Here is a 14,570-nt window from a genome sequence, read left to right as displayed (position 1 = left end):
TTCAGCTGATTTTCAAGGAGAGGATAAGCTCAGTGCTAGAAGGTCATAATGGCTGCAAGTTTTTTAGTGGCCAATCACATTTCACGTTGTACACACATGGCCTCAGTTGTCAGTGTTTTTGGTCTTCTATCTAATATTATTAGAAACCTGCCTTCTTGTTAAGCTGTTTGTTCTCTTTAATTTAAGTCAGACTGCTTGTCCCTTATCAAGCAGATTATCTCTAATGAGCAGACATGTTGTTATGAATGACAAAGTGTTAAACTGATGTGTGGTGTTATCAGGAGCGACATGCCTTTTAGCAAATTAGTGCAAATTGACATGTGTGACCTCAGAAACCTCTGGTTAGATTTTAGGGAATGCCACAGCTTGTTTTGATGGGTTCATAAATTCAGGGACGGGTAAACTGGAACCAGAAAAAGTTATGAAATGTCTGCCTGTCCAGGTGCATCAACTGCAAATTAAAGCCAAGCCTTAACATCAGTTCCCCCAGATGCTGACTCACATAGGAGCCCACAACTGAAACAAAAATAAGACAACTCACCACTCCTTCTGGGTTCATTTCCTCTTTGTACATTCTAACTCCCAGCTCTCCAGTAAAGGTTGGGGATGAGGGCAGCTCCTCCTAGTAGCTTCCATAACTCCATTACCACAGAAAATCACAGTGCACCATTCCCATGTGAAAAATTAAAAAACAGCCATTTTCTAGTGTGTTCACCAAAATGGAAAGCAGAAGCTTCTCTTTGGGCAGAGATTGGCTCACTTAGAGCTACAGAGCACACAAGTGGATGAACTGCACTTTGCTGTAGTAATAATAATAATAATAATTCTTTACATGTATATCGCGCTTTTCTCACTACTGAAGATGCTTTACAGAAAGAGGAGTGCCACTTCAACCACTACCAATGTGTAGCACCCACCAGAATAATGCAACGGGAACTATTTGTGCTCCAATATGCTCACCACACAAGAGCTATTAGGTGGTGAAGTGGTGACAGATAGAATTACAGTACAGACAGGGGATGATTAGGGGGCCAGAATGACTAGGCCGTGGAGAGAAATTTAGCATGGACAACGGGATACACCCTACTGTTGCTGAAGGATGTCCAGGGATCCTTTATGACCACAGAGAGTCAGGATCTCGGTTTTACATCTCATCTGTAGGACACCATCATTTTTACAGAACAATGTCCCCATCAATGTATTGGGGTATTGGGATCCACACTGGGTAAGCAGCCTCTAAAAGCCTCACCAACACCTCTTCCAACAGCAACCCAAGCTTTTCCTGGTCTCCCACCCAAGTACTGGCCAGGCCCAAAAACGCTTAACTTCAGGTGGATTGTAGTATTGTTTCCACTGAATGCAAATGTGACCCCTGAAATGTGGGAGTGAGGAAAGTGTTCAGACAGTGTAGCTCTTCACATGAGTGACGAGACTACAATGGAAATTAGGCTCTAAAAGGCATGGAGTAAATTAGCAAGAGATTTATTTAATTTAAATAAGAGGACCGTCTCAGCAAAACACTTAAATACATACATTTGAAATGATTGAATTTTATACAATATAATACAATATCTACACAAAAACAAAATTAATTACATCTTTCATACAGCAAATTTTGCATAATGTATAAAATATCTTTTATTCAAGTGATTCCAGGGAAATAGAAATGTGTCTCTTTTTTTCAACCGGAAAAGACACACTTCAGTAGAAAGTTAATATGAAAAGAAACTCTCCCAGCAACCCAAGCTGATGTGTTCCAGATGGTGCAACATGGTGATATGGCCTGGAGTGCTGTTGGTGTGGGATTTGCAAGCTCCTTCTGTGTACATGAAGGTTTCCTGCATAGACCCCCATTTCCTTTCACAGCGTGAACGCATTTGTCCTAAATGAGAACAATGTCAGCAAACCTGGGATCAATGGACTTAAGTCCCATCCAGAGTTGGTCCCCATCTTCCATCCATAATAGAATCTGTAGGTTCAGAAAATGTTCCACTTGGCTTCATTAGACTATTTTCTTGCCCTGATGTCTATGGGTAAATGTGATTGCAACCAAGAGACTGGGTTCAAATTCTGGTCCAGATTCAGGCTTTGTTTTGCCCCTGGTCCTCTGGTTTCTCCCACATACTGAAGTCCTGTACTATCTGGTTAACTGGTACCTCTGTGCTGTCCTGTTGTGAATAATTCTGAGTGCATTTATCAGAGAAGACTGGCACTCCACCTAAGGTTGGTGCCTGCATTGCACCAACACTACCGTGTGACTCTAATACTTCATTACTCCAAATCAGCAAGAGGTTTGATAGTCAGATCTTTACAGTAAGTGAGCATTACTATCTCCTAAATGTTCTCATTTTCACACAAAAGCAATCTTGATGGATAAACCTTAGAAATACAGTTGTGTACAGCCATCTGCTAGAGAGACCATTTAAGCTACCACTTCACCAAAAGATTTGTCCCCAGCTGGTGTTACTTTCAAAATCAGGTTACTAAGAATTGTTTACTGGCAACATCAGAATGGAAGATCTTTTATTTGATAGGGGTTTCATGCCCCAGAAATGCTAGCAGGCCATTTCATTGATGGCTTCCAAAGAATGAGGGAGAAGGGCCTGTGAGGGTTCACCAATGCCAATGTCGGACTCTTCTTCCTCAATTGCAGGGTGCAGGTCTGGTGAGGAGCACACCGAACTGTTGCTGCTTTCCTCCAGCGTGCACAGTGTACAGGAGAATGCTGATGGCACCATCCCATCAGATAAGGCACCGAAGCCAGGGAGCAAGGAGAGGTGGACACCTCGGAGGCCAGAGATAGTGGGAAGACTGTGTTTCTTCACTACTCCCCCCCATGCCTTCTCTTCTTCCTCATACAGTAGAAACATATTCCTCTCTCTCTTCTTAGATCTCATATAGAAGAGCATAATCCCCAATAGGAATATTCCATAGAAGGACAGCACTATAAGAATGTAGAGATACTCGTGTCCCCTTTCCTTCATGTTAACTGTGCCAGGAGCTGCAGAACTGCCAGTCACTGAGGGGGCGATGGCGAACTCTGTAGCGTTTAACACAGCCATTATAAGCATGGGGGCTGCAGTTCCGGATTTGACCTGTGCGGGGGAAAAGATCTCAATTATTTGAGAGAACAAGTGCATCCAACACTTGGGTTATATGTAATTTATTTTCAGCACTACACTTTCCTAAATATTTTTGGTTGGTTTCTTATTTTAATTCAAATTAGAAACTGTAGATTAATGTGTCATTATATTATATATTATATTATATCATAGCGGATTAAAATTCAACTATAAAAATCCAATATGATGAAGTTACCGTACAGTCCTTTTTGAAAGCTGTGAGTAACCGTTTTTTTTTTTTTTTGCCAGTCCATTTATGATCGAATTGTGATATGCAATGCTCCAATTTAATGGCATGTGCTAGTCATTTTTAAGGCCGCTTACTGTTTTACAGAGACTTTAGAAACCATAAGCCAGGAGCTACGCGCGCAACGCAGAAAACAAACCGTTAATCGCCGGCCACATTCCTGCACGCGCACTAAGGTGACTTTTGAGTTCACAGTCAATTTAACGTGTGGGTTTTGCGGATGTCAGAAAAAAACGTTCTGTCAAGATGAAAATAAATAAATACATACATACATATACATACATGCATACATACATACATACATACATACACATACATACATACATACATACATACATACATACATACATACATACAACACTGGGGGAATGTGTACATAGCGAATTAGTCAAGCTTGATGAGCGCGATATGATAAAACAACGCCTGCAAAAAAACTACTTCGGCTTGCCTGTCTAAAACGGTGAAGCAAAGAGGGCTGCAGAGTTTGTGGATCATTTACTATTTTTGAAAGTAGGAGTTAAAAAAACAGACACACACCATTTAAAAAGTGCTATTTATGTATAAATTAATTATGAAAATACCTAGGATGATGTAAACCCAATAAGCGCATTAAAGACAGTGTTACTGACCTTGCGCCGGGTAGCAATGTGGCGTAGGGGTTAGTACAGCTGTCTGACATCTAAACGAGTTTACGTTCCAGTCATGGTGATCTGAGCGGGCTTTCTGATGATTAACATTTTTTTAAATTTGATGATGTATCTTTTTTATTCCAAAGATGTACAGAGTGTCCAACCCAAATCGACATTAATGGTGTCCGCTCTTGGATTGACCAGATATTGGCGCAGTGCAACCTGATATGCGAACAAGAACTAAATTAAGCGATGCAAAATTTTAAACATGCGAGTTAAATACATGCTTGCACCTTAAAAAATCTTCAAATCATTTTATTCCTACAAATCGCTTTCTAATATGCAGGTCTGAATAAGACTGTTACTTACACTTCCACAACCGCTGCTGATTCCTGGAGGACGAAGAGGACTTTTTTTTAGCAAAGCGGCCGTCTTGTTTCGTCAGTGCGCCGTAAGTGTGCTCGCTTTGCACTTCTGCGGAATTTAAATAGTCGGTGCCTGGAAGGCGATGACGCGAAACACTCCAGGCGCGCTGCTCTTTTTTTTCTTTCTGACGAGACGGGATGTGAGGAGTGGGGCTAAGTGTTGGTGGCTGCGGTGTCTTTTTTTTGTTCTTCATTCTTACAGAAGACCGAACAACTGGAAGTGTGCCAACTGTCTAGTCTACCGTTTTGTTTTATATGTATACTGCATATATGTTATATGTATGTATATATATATATATATATATATATATATATATATATATATATATATATATATATATATATATATATATATATATATATATATATATATACACACAGTATATATGTATCTGTGTATATATATATATATATACACACAGTATATATGTATCTGTGTATATATATACTCTCTCTCTCTCTCTCTCTCTCTCTCTCTCTCTCTCTCTCTCTCTCTCTCTCTCTATATATATATATATATATATATTTATATATATATATATATATATATATGTCTTTACGTATAATTTATCGCTATATCCTTCACCTGGGCAGTATTAATACCATTTTCCAAAAAATCTGAACTACTGGGGAATCTTGTAAAAGAGCACCCCTAAAAAGTTTACAGCAAAATGAACTTAAGCGCATCAATCAATGGGGTTGGAAATGGGCGTTTGGCCATCAGTTAATTTTTGGAGCTGCTTATTCCATTAAATAATTACGGACAGGTTCAACTTATCCCAGTAGCACCGGAACCAAACCTGAGGGGAGCGCAATTAGGCATCAATCCATATCCACTCAAGCGGGGGCCATCGCTCAAAAGAACGTGCACTTGTTGGAGGATTGCAATGGTGCATCCGTCCTTTTTTCAGAGCAGGGTCGTATGTGAGCTGATTCCATTGCTAGCAAGCATTGGGCGCATGCCATTCTCAAACCGGCTTAATCTGGCTAAGGGTAACAAGGGGAATCTGCCACGGACAGGGCACAATTCCACTGCGAGGCACACAGCCACAGAGGACCAATTTTGAACCGCCGGTGATGAAAACACCCACTCGTGCATGTCCAACACACAATTCTAACTCTCCGATTAATCACCTCTAGTTACGTGAAGACGCCACGGGGAGAACGAGTAAACTCCACACAGAGCAGAATGAAGAAACATAATTTAATAAATGGAGATCCTTGGAATGTTGTACAAAATGGAAGGAAACGTGTTTCTCATGTGAAAAAAATAACAAACGGTCTACGGTTACAGCTCCTTATTACTTATATACCAGTAAAAGCATACCGGATGACACTTAGAAGAACATGTTAAGAATAGTTTTGGATTGGATTCAGTTAAAACCTTCCATCTAAGTGTTTCCTACCCGTGTGTGTTACTTTGCTTACATTTCCTCTTACTTTCTGTCTTGATATAATGTGGAGTCCTGTAAATTGTCTTTGCTTTCGCGCAGTGTGTCGTATGTGAATGACGCGATTTAACCGTCATGTTAAGCTGTTTGCATAGAAACGACTGCAAAAGAAATCCTTCTTACAGCCGCAGACATGCTTTCAATCAAGCGCCTTTCCAGAAAAGCGTTCATCCCCAGAGTGTCAGGCAGAAAAACTACGTAACTCGTAAGTTTTAGATTCTCAAGCTTCCTTAAGCCTTTCTGAAATAAGTCGGAGCAAACGTGGTAACAGACAGCGCTGCAGTTGTGCTTGTCTACATGTGGACAATTAGTACTGAAGAGCTGTTTTCAAATGTTAATAATCAATTTTATCGCGTAGTAGTTTAAAAAAACCCATGTCCCCTCAGGGGTTCCGTAGCTTGACTTCCTAATCACCGTTTTGTTAATAACGCGTGCAAAGTGGGAACCGGACGCAGTACAATCCCTGGTACACCGAAGCGCACCCTTTTCCGATTTTTACGTGGGTTACACGTCCATTGAAGATGTGTCCCTGATTTGCACGCGTATATACTGGAGGGAAAGTTGCCGCAGCATGACTTACCAGAAAATGTGTCCATCTTAAGATGTTTTTCATATCCCCTAAGTAGACGTATTATCATCAGGGCCGGCGCCACTATTAAGGCGAATTAGGCAGTCACTTAGGGCGCAGATCAAATTGGGATGGGGGGCACCCATCCGCACGGGTTAGCTACGGAGCTGTCGGTGGGCGCACTAATGAGCTTGGCCTAGGGTGCAAAATAACTTCGGGTCGGCACATAATATCACATATCAACAGTGGATTCAGAACGCATTCACACCAGGGCCATCTTAACGTATGGTCACAATGGGCATATGGGGCACTGGCCAGGGGCAGAGGGGCCCGCGATGTTTCTGAAGGGGGGCTGTGATGCTGTTCAGATGGCTCTGATTCAGACCACTTCACTTTCTGCACACTTTATTCTTTTGAAGACTCCATTTTAAATGGATACATTTACCATCTTTGCCCATCAATCTACACTCAATATCCCATAATGACAAAGTGAAAACATGCTTTCAGAAAGGCTTGCAAATTTAATAAAAATCAAAAATGAAAATCTTGCATATTCATGTAAGTAATCAGACATTTTGCTGTGGCACTCCAAATTGTGGTCAGGCACATCCTGATTGCTTTCATCCTCCTTGAGATGAAGCTTGAACTTGATTGGAGTCCACCTGTTACAAATTGTATTGATTGGACATTATTTAGGAAGGCACACGTGCCACAGGTCCCACAGTTCACATTGCATGTCAGACAAACGCCAAGGAACTCTTTGTGGACTGCCATGATAAAAGTGGGGTGAAGAAAAGATCAGGGTAGGGGTATAAAAGTATTGTTAAAACGTTGTGTTTCTAGGAGCGTAGTGGCCTTAATAACTATGAAATGGAGGACGTTTGGAACCACCAGGACTCTTTTTGGAATAAAAAACATATGACAGCCTACCTGAAGTTTGCCAAATGGCATTTAAAGGACTCCAGAGAATGAGGAGAATAGATTCTCTGGTCTGATGTAAAAAAAAAAAAAACTGAACTCTTTGGTCAAAACTCCAAACATTATGTCTGGTGAAGATCAGGCACTGTTCATCTCCTGCTTAATACTGTCTCTACAGTGAAGCATGGTGGTGGTAACATCATACTATGGAGGAGGGCTTCCCAGTTATTTTCAGATATTCTGTGATGAGTACAGGTTAGCTAGCTGTGTGGTGGCTTGTTAAGTGTGTCTCATTATTATGCTGCTAATTAAGGAAAAAGAAGTAAGTAAGGGGCCTGAGTCACGTTACTTAAAACTAAGGCAATAGAAGTTAATTAGCAGCAAAAACATGGTCACTAATGAAGAAGATGGTCAGAATGAAAATCTGCAGCCACTGCGGCCCTCCAGGACCGGATTTCGACACTCATGATTCAGACCCTTAATTCAATACTTTACAGAAACCCCTCTGACAGCAGTTGCAGTTTTGATTGTTCTTAGACAAGTTTCTACAAGCTTTGCACATCCAGATTTGGACAGTTTATCCCATCGTTTCTGGCAGATCCTCTCAAGCCTTGTAGGACTGGATGGGGAGAGTCTGTAAACTGCCATGCTTACAATACATGAATGAGAGAGTTCAGTTTTTGGTTTTGAATTTGCAAACCTTTCTGAAAACATGTTTTCACTTTGTCTTTAGGGGTTATTGAATGTAGATTGATGGGCAAAAAGGTGTATTTATTTAAAATCAAATCTACACTGCAACTAGATTTGTGTTTAGATACAGCAAGTAGATAAGTGTTGGTGTTTTTATTTTTAATTTGTTACAAGTTTTAAATTTTGTTTTCATTTTCTTTCTTGGTTTTACCACAACAGCTGAATATACCTGACATTGTGAAAACAAAGAGGTGGAGTCATGTTTTTAAAATTTTCTTTAGCTTTCTCAGTCTCAGAATAGATGCATGTTGAAGAATCAGACTCTCTTTGTTTTTAATATTTGACATGGCACACTGTGATCTGTTGGCTTTTAAGTATAATTTTAAGCTTTGACATTGCCAGCTCTCCCTCTCTTTCAGTATATCACTCATAATGTTAGATGCTGTTTCTGTGTTTTTGTGACTATCCATACACCTATTGCATGCTCTTCAAGTTTAGGTGACTCCTAATCATTGACATTAGATAGACATTAAAAGAAATTACATTGTACTGGGGTACTGTATATGTATTTTAAAAGCCTTGAATTGCATAATAAGCAATTTAAACGTGACTGGCTCTGGAATGTTGTGTATTAGCCAGTCTTTTATACAGCACCCTTCATGGTGATCACAAGTCAAAGGAATTTATGTGCAAAGAGCAAATTACATTTATTGAATGCAGAGGCCTGTAGTCATTAGCTCATCTACAGCAAGGACACGGCAGTGGGCATAAATGGAGTTTGCTCAGGGTTGCTTGGCTTATTGTGAATAATGTGAGAAATCCAGCAATGTGATAACTTCTCAGAGTAAAGCTGCTGCACCTCCATATTGAGAGGTGCCAACTGAAATAATTCAGCCATCTGGTGAAATATACCCCCCTATACACCTCCTGCTATGCTCCTTTTAAAAAACTCAGTTAAGGATAGATAGTCAGATACAAGGTGAGACCAAAAAAATGAATGTTTAAATAAAACATTATTACAGTAAAAGACACATTGCCACTACCCCCCTCGAAATACTCCCCCTCGTTTCGAAAACACTTATCCCATCGTTCATGCCACATTTTGAACGAGTTCTGGATGTCCTCTTTCGTGAGTATCTCTAGTTGCGCTGCCGTGGCTGCCTCGATATCCTGAATCGATTCAAAACGTTTACCTTTCACGGTCATTTTGACTTTGGAGAAGAGCCAGAAGTCACACGGCGCCAGGTCCGGTGAATAAGGTGGATGAAAGCCCGAAATTATTCCCTGTATATTTTTAAAATGCACCTACACATTGTACCCAGTAAGTTTCGTGATGCAAATATTCACCCATAAAGTGTTCTTTTATCGGTGTATTTTCTGAAGCAGCTTTTCTTTTGCAAGGCTGCAGAGAGACCTTCACTCTTGTCAGCTGCAGACGATGTATCAAACTATAACAGGGTAGAGTAACGCACACGCACCGCACACACTGAAGGGACACATTACAATATAGCCAATGGGGCTAACGTTCACGACGCTTGAGATGTGATGAAGGCCCTTGGGGGTTTTAAGGAATCCCACATGAAGACTGGGTGAATGCGCGCAAATTACATCGAGATGAATAATCGGCATATTGATGGGGTTAAAAAACGCGAAATGAATAATAAGAGCTAAAATATTAAAATACTAAACACGAATATAAAAACTACAAGACAGTTTAAAAATAGTGTGACGTACAGTACCTACCATTCAACATTTCGGGAATGTGGTTGCTTCTTGGGAAGTCCAGCGAAATGAGATTTTTTTAAGACTACATAATAAAATATTCAGCTAGTGTCAAAATATTTTGCACTTCATGATAAAGTGCTTCTTCTTACTGGTTTGCAGCGCTCGTGCCATGTAATCTACAGTCCAAGGTGTGAGACGATGTATCACCGAGCCGTGTTCGTAATGGAAAAAGTTAGCACGGGGTCTGCTCCAGGAGCGTGTGCGCACTGAAGAGGGCACGAGTATAAACAGATTGCTGCCCTGTTTTTAGAATGATTTCAAAATACAGATGGAAAAATAAAACGTCCGTCTGTTAATACAGTGGGTCTGGAGGTTACAGACATCATTGCGAAAGATTTGTTTAATACAGAGCACTGGCTAACAATTGGAACATTTGAAGTTTCCCAACACCTGCCGGGAACTTTTATTAACTGCTCCAGGAAAGGGGGAAAAAAGAGTGGAAGAATTGCCTTCCAGATACGGAAACCTTACAGGCCAGCTCAGAACAGAGTAGTGGCGAGCGCATCTTGTCAGACTGCAGTACGCTAAATAGCCATGATTTCATAATTAATATATAATGATAATGAACGGCTAGATGCAGAGGTCAGAAGGATATGGAAGAAGACGATCCGCTGTGGCAACACCTAACGGGAGCAGCCAAAAGAAGAAGAATGATAATGAATATATTTTATAGTTAAGAGCATGCAATTAAAAAATGTATTATAATTCAGCAGTATTCTAAGGGGATTATGTTTTATAAATAAGCCATTAAAATAATTACAAGAAAAACTGTTAACTTAAAAGGAAGCAAAACAAGCAAACTAACTTACCAAACTCATTCATCAATTCATCTTCAATTGTTTAAATGTACCACTTTTGTTAAAATGCTATATGATTGCCAGTTTTATTAAAATATATTCTGTTCTTTCCTAGTCTTTGGCATAATAAAGGAGCTTTAGGGATTAAAAGACACGTGCATTGGTGTACATGGCTACCTTATGCATTGGTGTTGTATTGAGTGTTCCATGGGGCTGCATTTGGGAAACTGTAATAAATGCTGAGGCTAAGCAACCAGCACCTAGAAATGCACTCCCATGATGGTTCAAAAACAGAGCAATGGCAGCCTCTTCCAGAACAGAGATGTCAGGACTCCCACATTGCAAGTCTGTGGGTGGTGTTCATTTGTGGGTGCCTGGTGACAAGACAACCTAAGTAGATGGTTTATATATTTAGCCCAAAGGAGCAGCAGCTGCCGCCGACCACTTGAAAAGTGATTTGTGAAAAGTTGCGTGCAGGCAGTCAGGTGAGTGGATTATTCAAAGGAAGAAATGAACCTTGGATCGGATGCCAAATCCTTTCTTCAGAACACTCACATTAAGGCATAAGTGGCCAGATTATAAGGGGTGATCAAAAAGTTTTAAGCCTGGCCCTGAAATGTGTACTGTACTGTGCTGATTTTGTAAACAGAAAAGGATTAGCTCCAGTGCACCAGTGTGAATTAGATGTTTCTAGCACTTGTGGCTTACAGTGCATGTTTCTTATTTCAGCACTGTAACTACATGTCCTCCGCACCTTTGCTGGGAAAAGTGTAACTCCTTTTGGCATAAGAGTGAAGGCGGTGAAATTCATTTCTTGAAGTAGTTTTTCTACTCTCCAACTGGGTTCAGCCACTGGTACAGAGCTTGGCTTAGAAGAGTGACTCTAAATTCTCTGTGCAACTGAATTCAGAACAATAGGGTGCAGGTCCAAGAGTTCTTAGTCCCTAAGGCAGGATCTGATGAACTTCCTGGCTTTAGCGAGATGAAGAAATGCACCTCACTTTTTAAGCAGGAGTGTAGCCTCTGCTGTTTTTTTCTTTTGATTTGGAAACAATAACACAACAAGCAAAATAGTATTTTTTGACAGTAATCTGTGAAACACAGAATTCAACTCCCATGGGAAAAAGAGACGTTTAAGACTTGAAAGCCCCATCTAAATTGAGTCTTTATATAGGATGAAAAAGCAAGTACAGGTGTGGCATGTTTGCTTTAGGAGTATATTAATGAGTTTTAAATAGATGTGAAAAAACAGATACTTATTTAACGGATACTTTTTTTTCTCAGTTGGAGATAACAAGGAATTTCACTTTCCCACAATTCTGATATGTTTTTACTAATTTTTTACTATGTACTTTTACAGTGGCACTCACCGTTTGTTCAATTTCTTCAGTGCAGGTCATGGCCAAATTTTTGATGTTCTAAAGGTGAGCTACAAAAAGTTTTATTTTATTGTCTATTTTTACTCTCTCTTTCACTTCCCCCAAGTATTTTTTTCTGATTTCCTCTTAGCTTTACCTCACAACAGTTATTTGAATGTACAGTGCCTCCTGGTCTTTCACTTTCCTGCTCAGTTTAGTCCTCAATTCAGAAATTTCCGCTGTATGATCTTTCGTGCAGTGTTCTGATGGTTTTGTGTAGCTAGTTGGTGCAGGTGCTGGGACAGCACACAGTGCGTTATTTGGGGTTTAGATAATGATAATGAAAGTCTTCTGGTTTTACTTTGCAGCTTATATGTAATGCAATCTCATTTATGGCCTTGCAGTGATGAGGCCCTCAAACTATTGGTTGAGTGATTTTCATTGATTGTCTCTGGAATATACTTTTGTACTTGCTATTTATTTTCATTGGATTGGGTTGTGCTTTGTTTCATAAAAAAAAAAAAATAATAATAATAAAGAAAATTGATGGAGCTTATATTGGGCTGAATGTTTCAAAGATTATGGTGGGCTGGCGCCCTGCCCAGGGTTTGTTTCCTGCCTTGCGCCCTGTGTTAGCTGGGATTGGCTCCAGCAGACCCACGTGACCCTTTAGTTAGGATATAGCGGGTTGGATAATGGATGGATGGATGTTTCAAAGATTGAGAGACATAAAAAGACAAGTTTATGGGTTCTCAAAGTGTTGGGCATTTGAAGATTTTATGTAACATCATATATTAGATTGCTCCAGAGTAAACATTATAAATCAATTATTAGACATACTAGCTTCATTACAAACTATGGGTGCCAGTGCCTACCTCAGCAGCATCAGATACGCCAGGAGACAGCCCTAGAAAGCACAAAGAGCTAACACAATGGCACCCAATTACACTTTATTCGAGTTATCAAAACACAATTTAGTGTTGCCAAAGCATGCTTTTGCAATGTTCTATGACACCAGAGTACACAGAGAAAGCCTGTACAGACACTGGGAAATTGTGCAACTGAATAATACAAAGAATGAACAGAGGATCGGACCAATGAGGTGTGAAACAGCAGAACAAAACACTGTGCCATCATGCCATACCTATGAAATCCAAATAAATTCCATTTGAGATGCCACCTAGCAAAAGCTAGCAAATGTAAACCTTGAAATTAAGGATTAAATTAGCAACAGTAACTGAGGCCTGCTAGTAACTAAAATCATACTTAACTGGACAAAAGAGAAGTATGAAAACGGGTGAAATGATGGATTCATTCTGTTTTAGAAAAAGCATTGTTAAAATGTGTTTTGTTTCATATGAACTAGAATGAAAGCTATCTTGAAAGATACTCAAGTAACAGAATCCTTTCCCTGCTGCAGCATCTAATTAACATACATGTGAATATTATTTTGAACCATGCCATGTAAAGGTACATGATTGTTTCTAGGACTTCAACTAGTTGTTTCACACTTAAGTCTTTCCAGGCCTAGCAAAACATGATAATTATATCTGCTCCTTTTTATTAACACCTTAATTGACAAGGAAAGCTTCTTCTGCTCCACGAAAATGTTCTTAGCCACACTGCACAGGTTGCTCTCCACAAAACAATGGGGTCAAAAAGATGCTACACCCACCCCTTTCTCCAAACTTGGTCCCATTTCCCAATCGGAAGGGGTGGTTTTGTGGGATGCCCTTGTTGATCTGTCTTTGTGGATTTTCCAATTAAGCTACTATACTAGATTAGAACTATCCTGCACTCATGCCACTAGCTTCTTCACAGTGATTGTACTGCCTTCTACTCTGGAGCTAATCCAAGGAGGAAGATGTTACTGTATCAATGGATACATTCACAGCTCAATGACTGGGTTTATTTCTGAGGTAGTCTTGAATTTCTCATAAATAAAAACACCATGTTCTATAGCAAGATTGTTCACCAAGTGTATTTGCTATGGGGGCATCATAGTTCACAGGTCATTAATAAACTTTGGAGTGGTGACATCCAATCTAAGACTGTACAATTTTCTCTGAAATCTTTGGAGTGGATGGAGATACAGACTCTGAATGGGCCCCATAAAACTGGTAGTCACTGCAAGCGGACAAAAGGTATTTGGGACTAGGAATTACATGGTAATGAAACCATTTCATTTATACAACCACTCTTAAGAATGAAGATACGCTACTGCTATTAAGAAACAAGAAAAAAGACGAGTTACAGGATTGTGTGTCAAGGTTTTACTAAGTTATACTTCAAAACTCTTGTTACTTGGTTGGTCGCAATATGTATTCTTTGTGATCTACTTGACAATTGCAAGTCATCTCATAAACTGCAAGAGATTTGTCCACTCTTAAATCCACTAGCACCTCTAATCTCATTCTACTGAATGACAATGTGCATCTTACTCTCGATGGAAACACCTAACCAGTGTTTGGTAATTAATCCTGGCCATATCTATCAATATTTATCTTCTGTGCAGTGCAAAGTTTGGTTTATTTTGGACTATACATTGTACACACAGATTACTCCTAAAACAAACACATG

At 39.8% G+C, this 14,570-nt stretch overlaps 1 protein-coding gene across 2 annotated transcripts; it reads right to left on the bottom strand.

Moving 5' to 3' along the window:
- Window positions 1-1,481: 1,481 nt before the first annotated feature.
- On the bottom strand, window positions 1,482-10,006 carry kcne4 (potassium voltage-gated channel, Isk-related family, member 4). 2 transcript variants are annotated; one of them, XM_039755998.1, is made up of 2 exons: window positions 9,794-10,006; window positions 1,482-3,095 (listed from the first exon to the last, which is right to left on the bottom strand). In XM_039755998.1, exons 1-2 carry the CDS (start codon window positions 9,794-9,796, stop codon window positions 2,556-2,558), a joined length of 543 nt encoding a protein of 180 aa, XP_039611932.1. In that variant the 5' UTR covers window positions 9,797-10,006; the 3' UTR covers window positions 1,482-2,555. The 2 variants fall into 2 exon arrangements, with proteins under 2 accessions (XP_039611932.1, XP_039611942.1); XM_039756008.1 differs by lacking the exon at window positions 9,794-10,006 and adding an exon at window positions 4,368-4,670.
- Window positions 10,007-14,570: the final 4,564 nt, after the last annotated feature.

This window comes from Polypterus senegalus, chromosome 1, assembly GCF_016835505.1.
Source record: "Polypterus senegalus isolate Bchr_013 chromosome 1, ASM1683550v1, whole genome shotgun sequence".
NCBI lineage: Eukaryota > Metazoa > Chordata > Cladistia > Polypteriformes > Polypteridae > Polypterus > Polypterus senegalus.
Note: the sequence above shows the minus strand (reverse complement) of the source record. Positions and strands in the feature narration are given on the sequence as shown.